The 14513-nt window shown below is 41.5% G+C and overlaps 2 protein-coding genes across 6 annotated transcripts in view; both read left to right on the plus strand.

Moving 5' to 3' along the window:
- Rap1gds1 (Rap1 GTPase-GDP dissociation stimulator 1) overlaps window positions 1-5934 on the plus strand; it is a 575856-nt gene extending 569922 nt beyond the window's left edge. For all 5 annotated transcript variants that reach the window (XM_050121753.1, XM_050121755.1, XM_050121752.1 and 2 more), the window contains one exon: window positions 5922-5934. The gene's annotated coding sequence lies outside the window, so the exon portion shown is untranslated. The remainder of the gene's footprint in view (window positions 1-5921) is intronic.
- The window catches only part of Metap1 (methionyl aminopeptidase 1), a 28611-nt gene extending 17306 nt beyond the window's left edge, over window positions 1-11305 (plus strand). Inside the window, exons 6-11 of the mRNA XM_050121761.1 lie at window positions 891-974; window positions 2442-2580; window positions 3468-3599; window positions 4603-4746; window positions 7609-7674; window positions 9869-11305. Coding sequence (XP_049977718.1) covers window positions 891-974; window positions 2442-2580; window positions 3468-3599; window positions 4603-4746; window positions 7609-7674; window positions 9869-10032 — 729 coding nt within the window. The 3' untranslated portion in view covers window positions 10033-11305. The remainder of the gene's footprint in view (window positions 1-890; window positions 975-2441; window positions 2581-3467; window positions 3600-4602; window positions 4747-7608; window positions 7675-9868) is intronic.
- The last annotated feature ends 3208 nt before the right edge of the window (window positions 11306-14513 follow it).

Consider the following 14513-nt stretch of genomic DNA (forward strand, 5'->3'; position numbering starts at 1 on the left):
ATTGTTCTCATTTTGTTTGTTTTTCTGAGATAGTCTCTGTGTATCCGTGGCTGTTCTGCAGTTCACTCTGTAGACCAGGCTGGCCTTAAACTGAGAGATCCACCTGCCTCTGCCTCCCGAATGCTGGGATTAAAGTCATGTGCCGCCACCACCTGGCTACCAAGCATTATTTTTCAGAGTGAAGTATTTATGATCATTCTATGTTTACAAATGTTATAGCACAGGACAAGGTCCAAGGCTCACACAGAGTTAGACTAAAGTCTTGTGAGACACCTGTGTTTGGAGTGTGGGTGGGATTAGAAACAACTGATTTTGTTCATTTAGATGCTCACTCAAGGCTTTTGTGCAGCATTTTAAAGTGATTTGATGCTATTTATTATCTGGAGAATCTTATTTCTTTTGCTTACTATGATTTTTTTGAGGAAATTCATTAGGTTTTTCTTATGTAATTTCCTTTCATGCTCCCCCATTTTAGAAATGTAATACTGTCAGTTGATAGTTTACCTAATTTAGGATATAAATCTTCATTAAGCTTACTTATTAGTGCCAGATGGTAGTGATGTATGTCTTTAATCCCAGCACTCTGAGGCAACAGCAGGTGGATCTCTGCGAGTTCAAGGCCAGCCTGGTTTACAAATCAAGTTCCAGGATAGTCACTGCTGTTACACAGAGAAAGCCTGTCTCAAAAACAAAAAGTTATTAGTAAACTTGTTTATCCCAATTTTTATATGCATTTATTTTTACATACTTTTATATGTCTCTGACTTTTAAATATTGCATCCAAAATTATATCAAATGATTTTATTTGACTGATTTTTCATAAATCATAAATCAAAGCTAGTGTAGAGTATAGGTTGTTTCATTTCTTCTTGAATGTACTTATTTTTCAGCTTGCTAGAGAAGTCTTGGATATTGCTGCTGGGATGATTAAAGCAGGTGTAACTACTGAAGAAATTGATCACGCTGTACACTTAGTAAGACCTTTACTTTTTTCTATCAGAAGTTTCAAAAATTCATTTTATAATGTTCAAAATAGCTTTATTAAGTGAATTTGAAAGCTTATTTTTGTATTGTTTTGAATATGGGAAGTATTCTGTAGCTATTAATTGGTAAGTATATCCTACCTATAGATCTTGGGCCTCTAGGCATTCGGCCAGCAGCAATTGAAAATGTTTGGGAAAAAAATAACTTAGGTTTGTACAGACATGTTTGTGTTACTGTATTCCTTGATACTGTTCTCTAAATAGGAATATTTACAGTGTAATAGTAAATAATAGACTGATGGTTTAAAGTGTGGGAGGATATGGACAGTATATATGCAGACACTACACTGTACTGAAGACTGGAGTGTCTGCATAGTTTGGTAGCCAGCCGGGTATTGAGGAACCCATCCTCCACAGGTTCTGAGGCATGACTATGTATGTGATGCTGAAATCCAGGGACGCTTGAGAAATGTTATTCTGAATCCTCAGTCTTTTATCAACTTTTATAGAAAAAACCATACCACTACATATGCCAGGTATTCTGAAATACAGAATAAACTGCAGAAACTAGACTAGAAATTAGTTTCCCTTTCATATACACAGGAAAAAGGCAATAAACAGATGAGATGGGAGAATCCTGTCCTAGTCAGTGTTGTGTTGCTCTGAAGAGATGCCGTGGCCACAGTTGCTCCACAAAGAAAGCATTTAGTCTGTCCTTGCTTACAGTTGCAGAGAGTCCATTACTATCTTGGTGGGGGCTTGGCAGCATGCAGGCTGGTGGTGGGAGGAGGATAGACAGTGAGTAGACAGAGGAGAGGGGAGAGAGCCAATCTCCCAACACGCTTTCTCTAACAAGGCCACACCTTCTAACCTTGTAAGCCAAAGGTTTGTCCTACCAGAATTCTACTCCCTAGTGACTAAGCATTCAAATAGATGAGCTTGTAACTTCAAAATCCTCATTCACAAGACAATAAACAGATCAGATAAAATTTGTAGTATATATTACATGACAGTATCTTTTGTTTTAAAATAAAGATTGCTTGTTAGAGTCTATTAGTTGTAGACTAGTGTCTACATTGTGTGCCTACATTGTGCACAAAGAAGTGCTAAGTAGTTCAGACATGTGGACAGTGGGTTCTAAAGATCTCTCCATCCATTGCTTGGAAGGATGAAACTGACCCCCCTACCGTTACAGTGATGATGGTATTGTAGATGGCAAAAGCCTCCCTGAAAGAACTGGACTGTGTGTCCTGAGTGTATTTGCCAGTACACATTCATGCATATATACATGCACATATACCTATACACCCATCACTATTTTCAAGTAAATATAATATCCGTTTTTTATAGTAGCATCTGTCTTAAAATTCTTCAGATTTTACGATCTGACTAATTGTATATAGATTTTTTCCTTTTGTCCATTCCAAATGATTTTCTTTGTATTTTAATTTACCATAGGCATGCATTGCAAGAAATTGCTATCCTTCTCCCCTGAATTACTATAATTTCCCAAAGTCTTGTTGTACCTCAGTAAATGAAGTCATCTGCCATGGAATTCCAGACAGACGGCCTTTGCAAGAAGGTGATATTGTTAATGGTAAGAAAATATGTGTGACATTTCTTATTGTGAGTAAAGAAACAAGTTTTGGGAGTCTGTTAGGTGGTTTCTGTTTTCTTGACTTGGTTTTTCCCTATTTAAAACTCTCACTCAAAATTGAAGTAATCTCTGTTTATTTTTAGACAGGGTCTCTTTACTAAACCCTATCCGTCCTGGAATTCACTACCTAGACCAGGCTGGCCTTGAACTCAGAAAATTCTGCCTCCCAGCGCTGGTGGATTTCTGCACCACAAAATCGTTAATATTTGCAACCTGGTCTCACAACGTAGCTCTTGTTGGCCTTGAACTCAAAGAGCTCCACCTGACTGCCTCCCCAGTGTGAGGTTAAAGCCGTGCACCACCACACCTGTGACAGCAGATGGCGCTTTCAGGGATGAACTCTCCGCTCCGCAGTGTAAAGATACCTAGTGTATTCTCTAGATAGTTTATTGTAGTGACGTAGTTTAATCTTTATTTTAAGCCTGGGATGAAGACAGATGATACTTACAGAAGGATGAAAGACCAGAGGGATTTAAAAAACCCTAGAACTAGATAAGATAAGCTAAGCTTTGCTCTCGTGTTCCAGGAAGATCGAGTTAAAGATAGTGGGAATGTTTCCTGTATAGTTCGGAACTTAGTGAAGTCGTCAGGTCAGTGTTGCTAACTTGGTTATTTATCTTACACAGCTGTCTTCTGTGTAATATTTCTTCTGTCACAAAGGATCTCGTTACTGACATAAAAGCCCTCATCTGTCTTGTGCTCTGCAGTGAGTTGAGTGAATTTCCCCCGAGGGTTTTCCTTAGGCAGCTCCACACTCACTGCGGAGTTAGACAATGCACACAGTGTTGTTTTCATTTGGTTACATTTGCCTTTTTCTCTCCTCCCAGTGGACATCACTCTTTATCGAAATGGTTATCATGGGGATCTAAATGAGACCTTTTTTGTTGGAGATGTGGATGAAGGAGCACGGAAACTTGTCCAGACTACATATGAATGCCTGATGCAAGCCATTGATGCAGGTCAGCCTCAGCCGTGACACCCTCTTGCACCACAGACCACCAGTGTTCAGTGCACGTTTATTTTACTTATTTATTTCTTGGTTTTTCGAGACCGGGTTTCACTGTGTAACAGTTTTGGCTGTCCTGGAACTAGCTCTATAGACCAGGCTAACTTTGAACTCACAGAGTTCTATCTCTGGAGTACTGGGATTAAAGGAATGTACCACTGCTCAGCACCCTGCATTTTTCTCTTTATTTGGCTTTTTGTTTTCACTTGCCTTGTGTTCTCATAGGAAATTAAAACAAGGAGAGGGATTTGGGGGGGATGAGGGTGGAGCTTCTGTAGTTTGCCTCCCTCTTTGCTTTTCATAGTGTCCTTGGTACTTGTAGGGTCTTTTTCTCTCTGCTGTGTGTTCAGCCATATACAGATAGTGTATGTACTTAATTAGGTCAGAATCATAGATTGTTCAGTATTGCTAATTTACTATTTTTCTATTAATATCATAAAGATTCTTTCAAATTAGTTTTTTTTTAACTGTATATTCAGATGTACCTCCTTTAAAGCAGATTTAAAATTACATATATGTATGTGTGCACATAGAACACAAGCTACTGTGCTTTTAGGGGTAAGAGGACAACTTTATATTATTTGAATATAACTTTTTTTGTATTTCAAAAAATGCATTTTTTTTCTTTATAAGTTCTGTTCCTTTAGAGAACCCTTAGGGAAAGAGGGTAAAAAAGTGTGTTTTCCATTTTCTTGTTTTGTTTTTAGAGAAAACAGAAGGTGCTTTTTTTGACCCCTTGGTATTCTGCATGGCATTTTCCCTGTTTTACGTTAATGGTGCTCTTGTGTTTGAATAAGCTTTGTCATTACTGACTGTCTGGATTTTCTTGTGCCTGAATTTCCTCATTTCTATATTCGGGCATGAAGGCACCATGTATACATACAAAGGTCCTTGCTACATGGGAACCAACTGCTTAGTTAAGTGCTGCTCTTCCTCATGGTTTTTTTCTCTTTCAGTGAAGCCTGGTGTTCGATACAGAGAGCTGGGAAATATCATTCAGAAACATGCCCAAGCAAATGGATTTTCAGTTGTTCGAAGCTATTGTGGGCATGGAATCCACAAACTTTTCCATACAGCCCCCAATGTGCCACACTATGCCAGTGAGTACTGTTCAAATACTTTAGGGCCTTCTATTTTGTATTCACTCAAGGAATGTATTTGCTGTGAGTACACCCTTTCCCGCCCAGTGTTACCTGTTCAAACACAAGTTTGAAGTCTTTCTTACGTGATAGTCTATAGGAGGTGTTTGGTCATGAAGAGGTGATCCAGGCTCTGTTTCCTTCAACCCATCTTTTCCCATCACCAGTCACCATGACATCATCTCCTAGTCAACAGATAACGTGTCAGGAGGGGATGGAGATGCTTGGAAGGATGTGCTTGGGAGTTGTAGTCTACCAGCCGGGGACGAGCACAAATCACCTGCATTTGTTCCAGTTTGTAGGAATTGAGTGACTTAATCTTATCTAACTGCAAGGGAAGTAGGGAGTGTAACCTGACTGCGCACTCTAGGAGAGACCTAGATGGATGTGGTGATCCGTACATAGTCTTGCTGTCACCCTTCTGGTTCCTTAGGTAAAATCAGTTCATCCTAACTTGGTTTGCTGTTAATTCTTTGTGTATTATTTATTGGTTTAATAATGGAGAATAGGTGGTTATTTTAAGAGGAGAGTAGTATGGAAGAAAAACAAAGGAAGTCTAAGACATTGTGTTCCAGAGATCTTTTCTCCTAAGACATTGTGTTCCAGAGATCTTTTCTCCGGGAGATTAACCGTTAATGGATGCATCTGTTTTTTGGTGTTAGAAGTAAAAGCTGTCCACAACAGTCAGCAGCGGGAATTTAATGCACGTGACTGTGTGCACCTTAGACACGTTTCTTCATCTCTCTCTGAACTTTTATGTAAACACTCAGTAATGTCTTTGTGTCAATTTTTCTCATCCTGTAGTAATAGGGAATGATGATATCCAGGAATTGTTAGGATTGAGTTGATACCTGGGAAGCACTTAGAGTTTGCCTGACATTCCTACCTAAAACGTGACCTGCGGTTTTAGAATGATGGTGACATGATATGCGTTATCTTATGTGATGGTCATATCTCTACATCATCCCTCAGCTTTGTTGTTCACTGTGCCTGCTAGGCAAGCGCTGGCACTGAGCTCTATCTTCAGTGTCTTTGAGCCCAGCTTTCCGCAGACTACGTGCTCACATGGGCAGCTCCTTTGCTCGTGATTATGAGTCGTGAACAAATGCTTTTGGGGTCTGTCTGCCTGGATTCAGTCTTTCTCCTGGGTCTAGTGCTTCTTACAGTAAGGACTGAAGCAGTCGGTCGCTGGGTCCTGGACAGTAACTAAAGTATGCCTGAGATTACTTTGCAGGTGGAGGGAGTCCTGAATAGATGTTTTGAAGTGAGACCCACTCTGAGTTTGCCTGCAGGTTTCTTTTGAGGGCAAGGAACAGACAGTATGAGGAAGAAAAGATGCAGGATTCTGACTGCACATGTCAGCATCTTTAGAAACATTTCTGGGAGAGCACTGCTAACCTAGAATGGACATAGCAGTTGAAATCCTGAACACACGGCAACTGTGACTGCTCACATGGAGACTGAGGAAGAAACTATTGTTCTGGTTTTAAATTTTGTAGTTTGTTTGTTTGTTTATTTATAAACGTTAAAACCCATCTCTGTTGCTGTGGAAGCAACCGACAGCACAGCTTTAGATCCCTTCATGCCTCTTGTTCTCTGTGGCACCACACAAGAATTCTAGCATTTTCTCTTTGGTAGACCGAGGGGAATGACTCCCTGTAAATCAGAAGTGGCAGGCCATTTTGAGAACAAGTTCATGATATTAGAAATGAAAAACCTAATTCTTAAGAGTTCTTAGTTGCTTTCTGCTTCCAAGGGTTCACATGACTTTAAAAAGTAGATCTGCAGTGAGTGTACATTGGGGAGCCTAAAGTAGTGGGGAGCAGTAATGCTGGCTGTTCACCAGGAGGGGGCTGGAATGGAAGTGTGGGTGTGTGGGTGGGTGGGGGGGGGGACGCTTGCCTGCCCAGCTGGAGTAGATAAAGTTAGTATTTGTACAGTAGCAACTCAGTGGGAAGGACGCCTTTGACTGCAAAAGAACCTTGGAGCAACGGACATGTCTGCCCTCTGGTGGCCAGCCTGAGTAAATGCCGTGCTTATTTAGCTGATAAATGATCACTTTTTATGCTTTCGTTTTTTAAATTTAAACTTGTGCTCCATATTGGCGAGGCCTTTCTGAAAAGACTGTTCCTACTTTTAAATTCTGGCTTTGGAGACGAAGCAGGACCAGGCAGCCTTACTCATGTCTCACGGTGGTCCTAAAAATATTAGTTGTGAAGTTGATAAAAGGCAGAGTAAATATGTAGACTGTAAAGTGCAATTTGCTTTCATATAGAAAGAGATGTCTCCTTATCATTTAAATAAACAAGTTGCCTATTCTGCAGTCTTAGTTCCCTTTGAGAATGAGATAAAAGACTACTTACAGACCTTTCTCTAAGTTGTGTATTTGTGTCCTAGTGTGTATTCCATTATGTAACCATCCTCCCCTTCCTCAAAGAATTGAGAGGCTCTAGCATATGACACATATCACTCACACTTCCCTAAGTGGATGGGTGATGGGCAGTGGCTATTACAGTGTGCTCCTCCACGCCCAGCAGTGATTGCCTTTTCTAATCTCTGCACATAAAGACTGCTTTTCCACAGTGGTGACTGTATCTGAAGCCTAGCCTGTGGACATCCCTCTTTTATCGCAGAAAGCCAAGCTGGAATACAATCTGCCTGCAGACAGGTGGTTACTGGTGGTGGCCTCTTTGCTGAATGACAGACCATGAGAGAATTTAATGAAGGGGAACTGCTGGAAACGTCAGTCCCATGTTCCTATAAGCTGTTCAGTTCAGTGCTGTTGGGTTTTGGTGTCTTTTTGAGACTTTCTTTTAATTTCAGAAAACAAGGCAGTTGGTGTGATGAAGTCGGGCCACGTGTTTACAATTGAGCCAATGATTTGTGAAGGTGAGTATGTGTGTTCCTATACTCTATTTGTAACATTTCTTTTACATTTTATGCATTTATTTATTTATTTGTTTGCTTATTTATTTGTTTGCTTATTTATTTATTTATTTACTTATTTATGTTTTTTGAGACACAGTTTCTCTGTGTAACAGTCCTGACTGTCCTGGAACTCACTGTAGATTAGGCTAGCCTCGAACTTACTGAGATCTACCTGTCTGTGCTTCCCCAAGTGCTGATATTAAAGGCATGTTCCACCGCTGCCCGGCATGTCTTTAAGTTTTGCAGGTATACACATAGTATGTGGATCAGGCAATGAGTAGAGATTTGTTCTCTACCATGTGTGGCCTGGGAACCAAATTTAGGTTGTCAGGCTGTTGGCAAGCACCCTTATCTGCTGATATTTCAGACCTTGTAACATTTGCTGAATTTTTATTTGTTTTTGTTACCCATCAAATCAGTAGCTGGTTCTGCCTACTTCCTTTTGCTTCATTCTCCCCTTTGCATCTTGATGGGTAGATGTAGAGACTCGAACATCCAAGGGTTTCTAAGAAGATACTTTGATAATTCTGCTGTCAGTAAGTGTAAAGTACTTACTTGACTGTGGTCCCTGTTCATAGAGATCTTAAAAAGGATGAGTTCTCAAAATGCGATTCTCCATCAAGCCTCTGTAGAAGTTCTTGCCTGATATAGCAGGGGAAGAGGAGACAGATACAGTTACACAAGTTAATTCCAGCTAATGAAGAAGGCAGTAGAATATTAAACAGATCTTTGAAGAGTCTAACTTGCCCAGGACACATAGCTGTTTATGTTGCAAAATTTGCCAGACTGATGAGCCATCCAGTCTTCCACAATCAGCATGCACGGCTGGGGTTTCCTGCAGCATCACAAGTAAGCACATCGCAGACACTGGTCTCTCGTGGCCGGTCTCTCTGTTCCTCTGGCAGTACGGACTGTCACGTGGTAGCTTTGTTGTCGGCACTTAGCAGATTGTAACTGGGAAGTACTTCTCCGAGTTCTTCATTGGGTCTAGGCAGTGCAGCATGTCAGTGCTGTTGACTGGTTTCTCTGAGCCCTCTGTTGAAGTACACCTTCCCAGACCCTCCAGCTCTGAATACCCACGTGTGCGTCAGTGCCCAGAGGTCAGACTCATGCTCTATTTCTCTGGAGCCATCCACTTTGTTTTTGAAGTAAGTCTCTCATTGGGACATGGGGCTTGCTAATTAGGCTAAGCTGGCTGCCAGCAAGTCCCAGGAGAGCTGTCTGTGTCTAAGTCTTTCAGAACCTAACATTTTATAGGGGTGTTGGGTATCAAACTCAGGGCCTCAATGCTTTTAAAAGTGCTTTGCCAATGGGACCATTGCTTCAGGCCTCTGATTTTTCTTAGCCCTCAAAAAACCTGTTTCTCAGGCTAGATGGTGGTGGCACAAACTTTTAATCTCAGCACTCCGGAGGCAGAGGCGGGCAGAGTTAGGCCAGCCTGGCTTTCTGAAATAGTTCCAGGACAACAGGGTTACACAGAGAAACCCTGTCTCAAAAAAACCAGAAACAAACAAGCAAACAAAAACCCTGTTTCTCTTTGCTCCTTTCTCTGGTTATAAGGACTTCATACTATAATCTGTCCCCAGCCTTTTGCAGTCACGTTGGAGTGACATGCTGTGGCAGTGCGGGAACTCGTGCTCACTGTGCACACTGAGGTAGTTGACTCCCTTAGTCTGTCTGCACAGTCGCCAGTTCAAGTTTCTGCTCAGTTCTCCCGGGAGGAGTTTCCATGTGTTTGCTGGAAGCAAGTCTGATGTCTTTATTTTGGAAATGTCACCTTGATTTGAGAAATGGAAAAATGGTCAATTTGCTCCACTGAGGAAAACTGGACATGGTTACTTGGTTAGTGAGAGCTGCGCATGGGAGGAGATGGAAAGGCTTTACCGGAAACAGAGTTGAGGTGGATCTCGATGGGGCTCAACTCCTCTTTCCTCTCTGCTTTTTGAGACAGTTTCTCTGTGCAGCTTTGACAGTCGTGGAACTCACTCTGTAGATCAGGCTGACCTCATTCAGAGATCTGCCTGCTCCTGCTTCCCAGGTGCTGGGATTAAAGGTGTGCGCCACCATAGGCTATTTCCTTTCTTGATGCATACTAACCTGGAGACTGTGAGCGATGTGAATGACAAAACTAAGCAACTGTTTTTGCTTGTTTAAGGTGGATGGCAGGATGAAACCTGGCCAGATGGCTGGACTGCAGTGACGAGGGATGGGAAGCGATCCGCCCAGTTTGAGCACACCCTGCTGGTCACGGACACTGGCTGTGAAATTCTTACCCGGAGACTTGATAGCTCTCGGCCTCATTTCATGTCCCAGTTTTAATCCTCCCAAGATGCCTAATGTCTGAACACCATCTTGTACTGTGTTTTTATTGAAAGTACAGAAATGAAGAGCCTTTTAGAAATCCCTCGGTTTGTTTTGACTGTGGCTGAGGAGGGACTGCAGCATTTGGTGTGTATCCTCAGAGTTTTTTTGGGGTCTGAAAGAGCTGAGAAGAATAAAGGAAACATTGCTTGCTTCCTTCGGTCCCTAGCCTCACCCCTCAGTTCTCTGTACTCTGTCTTCTTTGACCCTGATCTGCTTCCCATTGCTTTATCACTGCCACAGACGAGCTGCTTCCCAGGAGAGTGTTGGAGATGAGAAATCGTGAAACTAGCAACATATTGCTCCAGATTTTTAATTATATATTGATATATATGGAAATATATATGCATACATTTTAAATTCCATATACAAAATTATTGAACACTGACCTTTGGTCTGGGTTGATTCTGCTTTGACAGGATATCTGCTGTCATAAGTGGATCCATAATTTGTTAGTGCTTAATTCCTGGTTGGGAATTGGACTCCGCTCACCCTCATGCTAATTATTTACTGTTGCATGTGTGTAGGAAAGACTTCCTGCAGTGTGGACTCAGTGAGTGGATGGGAAGGCTCACTTGGGAGGTTGTCCGAGTGTAAGGTCTGGCGTGGGGAAATAGCTGCGCTGCAGCGTCATTTCACAGTACACCGCTGTCTCAGACCCGTCTGCCAGTGAGAGGTCAGAAACCCCTTTTCTTCAGAACCCTTTTTTGCTGAGGTTTCCCTCCGAAGTACTCAGAGAAGAGTGACAGTTGTCCTGTGGCAGGCAGATGATGGGGGAGAATTCCAATGTCTCCAGGTGTCCGCAGAGTTTAGCCTTTAGTAACCGGCAGCAGTGAGAAAGGCCTCTTAAGTGCCATGGGCATGCATGCTGCTGTCCTGTGTTGCAATGTACCTCACTCTGTAGATGGGGACACACCAGATCGTAAAGCTGTCATGAGAGTATCCTTGATTCCTGGCTATCTCATGACTTTATTGTAATATAATTTGATACCAGTGACACATACTTTAAGACATCGTCTTTTCCAGAGTGCCTCAGACCTTATTGCTTTAAGAGAATGATAATGTTTTCATGACTTTAATGATTTAGTAAAGTGATTGAATCTGGTGTAGACTTCTGGGGGTGTGTGTGTGTTTAAAGTTTTTAATCAAACTGTAATATTTGTGAATGGAATGCTTTGTAATATGAATGTTAATATAATATGTAAAGGGAGATTAAAAGTTTGAACGATTATCCCACTTACTGTAGTTGCATTTGTTTCAGAGGGAATTGATGGGATGAGACTAATTTCATCCAAACTAAACTCATGGCCATTGGAGCATACACACCTTTTCAGGTACAATATTGTACCATAATTGCATGTTGTTTAATCCAGGAGCGTGGCAGCACCATTTGAGATGTAGCTGTATTGTGAGAGCTTTTAATGTTAAGAATATGGTATATTTAGAGCAGTTTGTATTCTGACAGTAGGATTAGTAAGTGGGGTGGTGTTAAGTTTATATCATTAGAAAATAAAGCTTCAGGAACGGAACCTTGGTGTAGTTTGTGCAAAGATTAGACATGCTTGTAGGAGTGCTTTCCTTGGTTTGCTTTTTTTTTTTTTTTTTTTAAAGAAAAACAATGTGGGCTCTAGTCTAATTATGATATTTCCAGTTAATAGGTTTAGTTTACAAAACATCTACTTTGTACACCCACAGTTAATGTATTAGCCTTTTTGGTCTGCGCGGGGATTGGACTGGTGGCCTTGTGTATAGTAGGCATGTATTCTCCTCTACTGCAACACACAGTTTAACTTGTACGATGACCGTTCTTTATCCTGTCCGTCTTGCATTTCCTGTAGCTACAATTTAAAAGAAGAAAACATGTTTGCCCTTGGTATCAGTGCCTTTTTTTGTCGCTGACAATTCCCAACAGAAGCAACCCAAGGGAAGATTTATTTGGGCTTATAGTTTAAAGGGACATGTGCATCCTGGAAGAATGGCGTCACAGTAGAGCATCAACCTCGTGTCCTCAGGAAGTAGATGAGATTATGCTGGTGCTTGACTGGCTTTCTCCGTTTCCTCTTTGTATTCAGGACATTAGCCCACATGATGTTGCCATTTACGTTCAGCATGGTGGAAACACTCCAGACCCTCCCATAAGTGTGCCTCCTAGGTGACTCCAAATCCAGTTATGTTGACAATAGATGATCACATTTCTTTGTTTTGTATTTTTGTGGATAAATAGTTTAGAAACCCTTCAGCAGTGTGTATAATACTTGTCTCCCATGTATTTTAAATTACAGACAAAAAGGCTGAGGAATTGCTATTGTTGCTGATTTCTAAATCACTTCTGGTTTGGTTGAAATTGACAACAGAATGTTCTGCAAAGGTAGATACACACCCATGATATATGTAAATGATCTCTTTTAAATTTTAATTCTTGGACTAGAGAGATGGCCACTGCCAGCATAGCTAGAAACCAGGAGCTCCAGGTTCAATGAGATGCTGCCTTGAAGGAACAGGGCAGAGTGGTGGAGAGGGACTCCTTTTTCTTTAGTCTCAGTGAAGGTGTGTACTTACACATAACACACCTTACAGAATGCTTTGAAAATTTTATAGGAAAGTTGGAAGTATAGTGAAGTGGTAGTTCCCTATCCCCATCTGTACAAATGTTACCACCTTTGCTTCCTTACCCTGAGCTGGTCCTGGGATTGAACCCAGGACTTTGTACAAAAGAAAAGGGTATTATACTTCAGCTTGTATTTCTCCAAGGATGCTTGTTCCAAGAATATTATTGGTTGATAGACTGTTGGATTAGCACACGAGGCTTGGCAGTTTAATTCCCAGTAAGTACCTGCACCCCAGCAAAGGAGTCTACATGACTGTAATGTAATTGTTATGCCAACAGTTTCTAACATTGGTGCATAATAAATGTGTATACAGACTCAGTTTCCCCCAAGTTTCTTCTGAGCACCCCACCGTGTCATGGGCCAGTAATTTGTTCTGGAATAACTTCCCTGCTCTTTAGAGTATTGTAGGAAATTAACACTTGAAAAATTGTGACAGTTGCATATAAAAGTCTTCGTTCTCATGAGGATATGCTCAGGAGAAATATTGTGACAGAAGGCTTTGTGGATGTCACGCTGTGTTCATTACAGCCCATATGAATTGTCAGAGTATTCCAGTGCTCGATCACGCCGTGTCTGTTCCCCGTTCCTATTTTACTCTTTTTTAAACAAGTAGATCGGAAGTTACTTGGAGACTATGGATAGTATGTTCACACAATGACTTTAGCATTCATTGATATCCTTGCCTGAATCCACTATTTGCTTGCATTTGATCTGCAATTTGGATTTCCCAAATCTAGTATTTCATTTACATGAACATTTTATAGAGAAGCACTTCTCAGATGTATCAACCCTCAGCATTTATTCGCTGACAGTCCACTGCTCTGCCCTTAGCAATATCACTATTGGCTCATAGTTTTTTGTTTATTTTTTGCAGGGGCAGGTTGGAGACGGGCTTTCTGTGTAGCCTTGGCTGTCTTAGAACTTGTTCTGACTAAAGACATCTGCCCTCGTCTGATGGGATAAGGGCGCATGCCACCACCTCCAGGCTAGAGTCTTATTTAAATAACTTTTTTTTTTTTGAATTGAGAATTTGATACAATGTATTTTGGTAACCACTCTCCTCCCACCCAGATCCACCTTCATCTTCCTGCTTCCCCCAACTTTGTGTTTTCTTCCACTTTAAACTCATTGAGTTCAATTTGTGTTGCTCAACTGCTAAGAGTGGAGGCCTGGCCTAGAATGTGAGCGCAGGGGTCATGCCGTAAGAGCTCCTTGGCTAGGGATGGAATTTTGTGCTCACTTGCTTGTCTTCAAGCTGGGACTCCGTCTGGCTTGATCTGTCTTGTGCATGGTGTCACAAATTTCTGTGAGTTCATATGTGCAGCTTCTAGATTGTGTCTGAAAAAGTTGGCCTGAAATAATCTTTCTACCCCATCTTCCACAGTCTCTGAGCCTTGGAGGGGTGTGAAGTATATACATCTCATTTAGGGTTAGCAATCCAGTTATTCTCTGCATGTTGACCAGTTGAGCATCTGTTAATGGCCATCTACTGAAAGAAACTTATGTTAAGACAGTTGAGAAATCCCTATGTACAGCTTTTAAAAGATGGGTAAAGCTTTAACTTGGATGTTTTCTTGAGGCTCTCAGCCCTGTTACTCTTGTTCCACATTCCCCACCCAATCCCCAGAACAAGCCAAAGATACTTGTCTGCATCTTCTTTGTACTAAACTGGTAAGCACATTTGTACTATGGTGTTTTGAGAGACGCCCACGACCAGGATACCAGGGATCTGATTTGAACTATGTGGCTAGGGGAGAGATTACACCCGCTTGCACTGACATCACAGCTTAGTAACAGCTTACAGGACAGTGTGACTGAAACGAATTTGCA

This window comes from Alexandromys fortis, unplaced genomic scaffold (assembly GCF_014885135.2).
Source record: "Alexandromys fortis isolate MF-2015 unplaced genomic scaffold, M_Fortis_MF-2015_v1.1 scaffold_196, whole genome shotgun sequence".
Taxonomy (NCBI): Eukaryota; Metazoa; Chordata; class Mammalia; order Rodentia; family Cricetidae; genus Alexandromys; species Alexandromys fortis.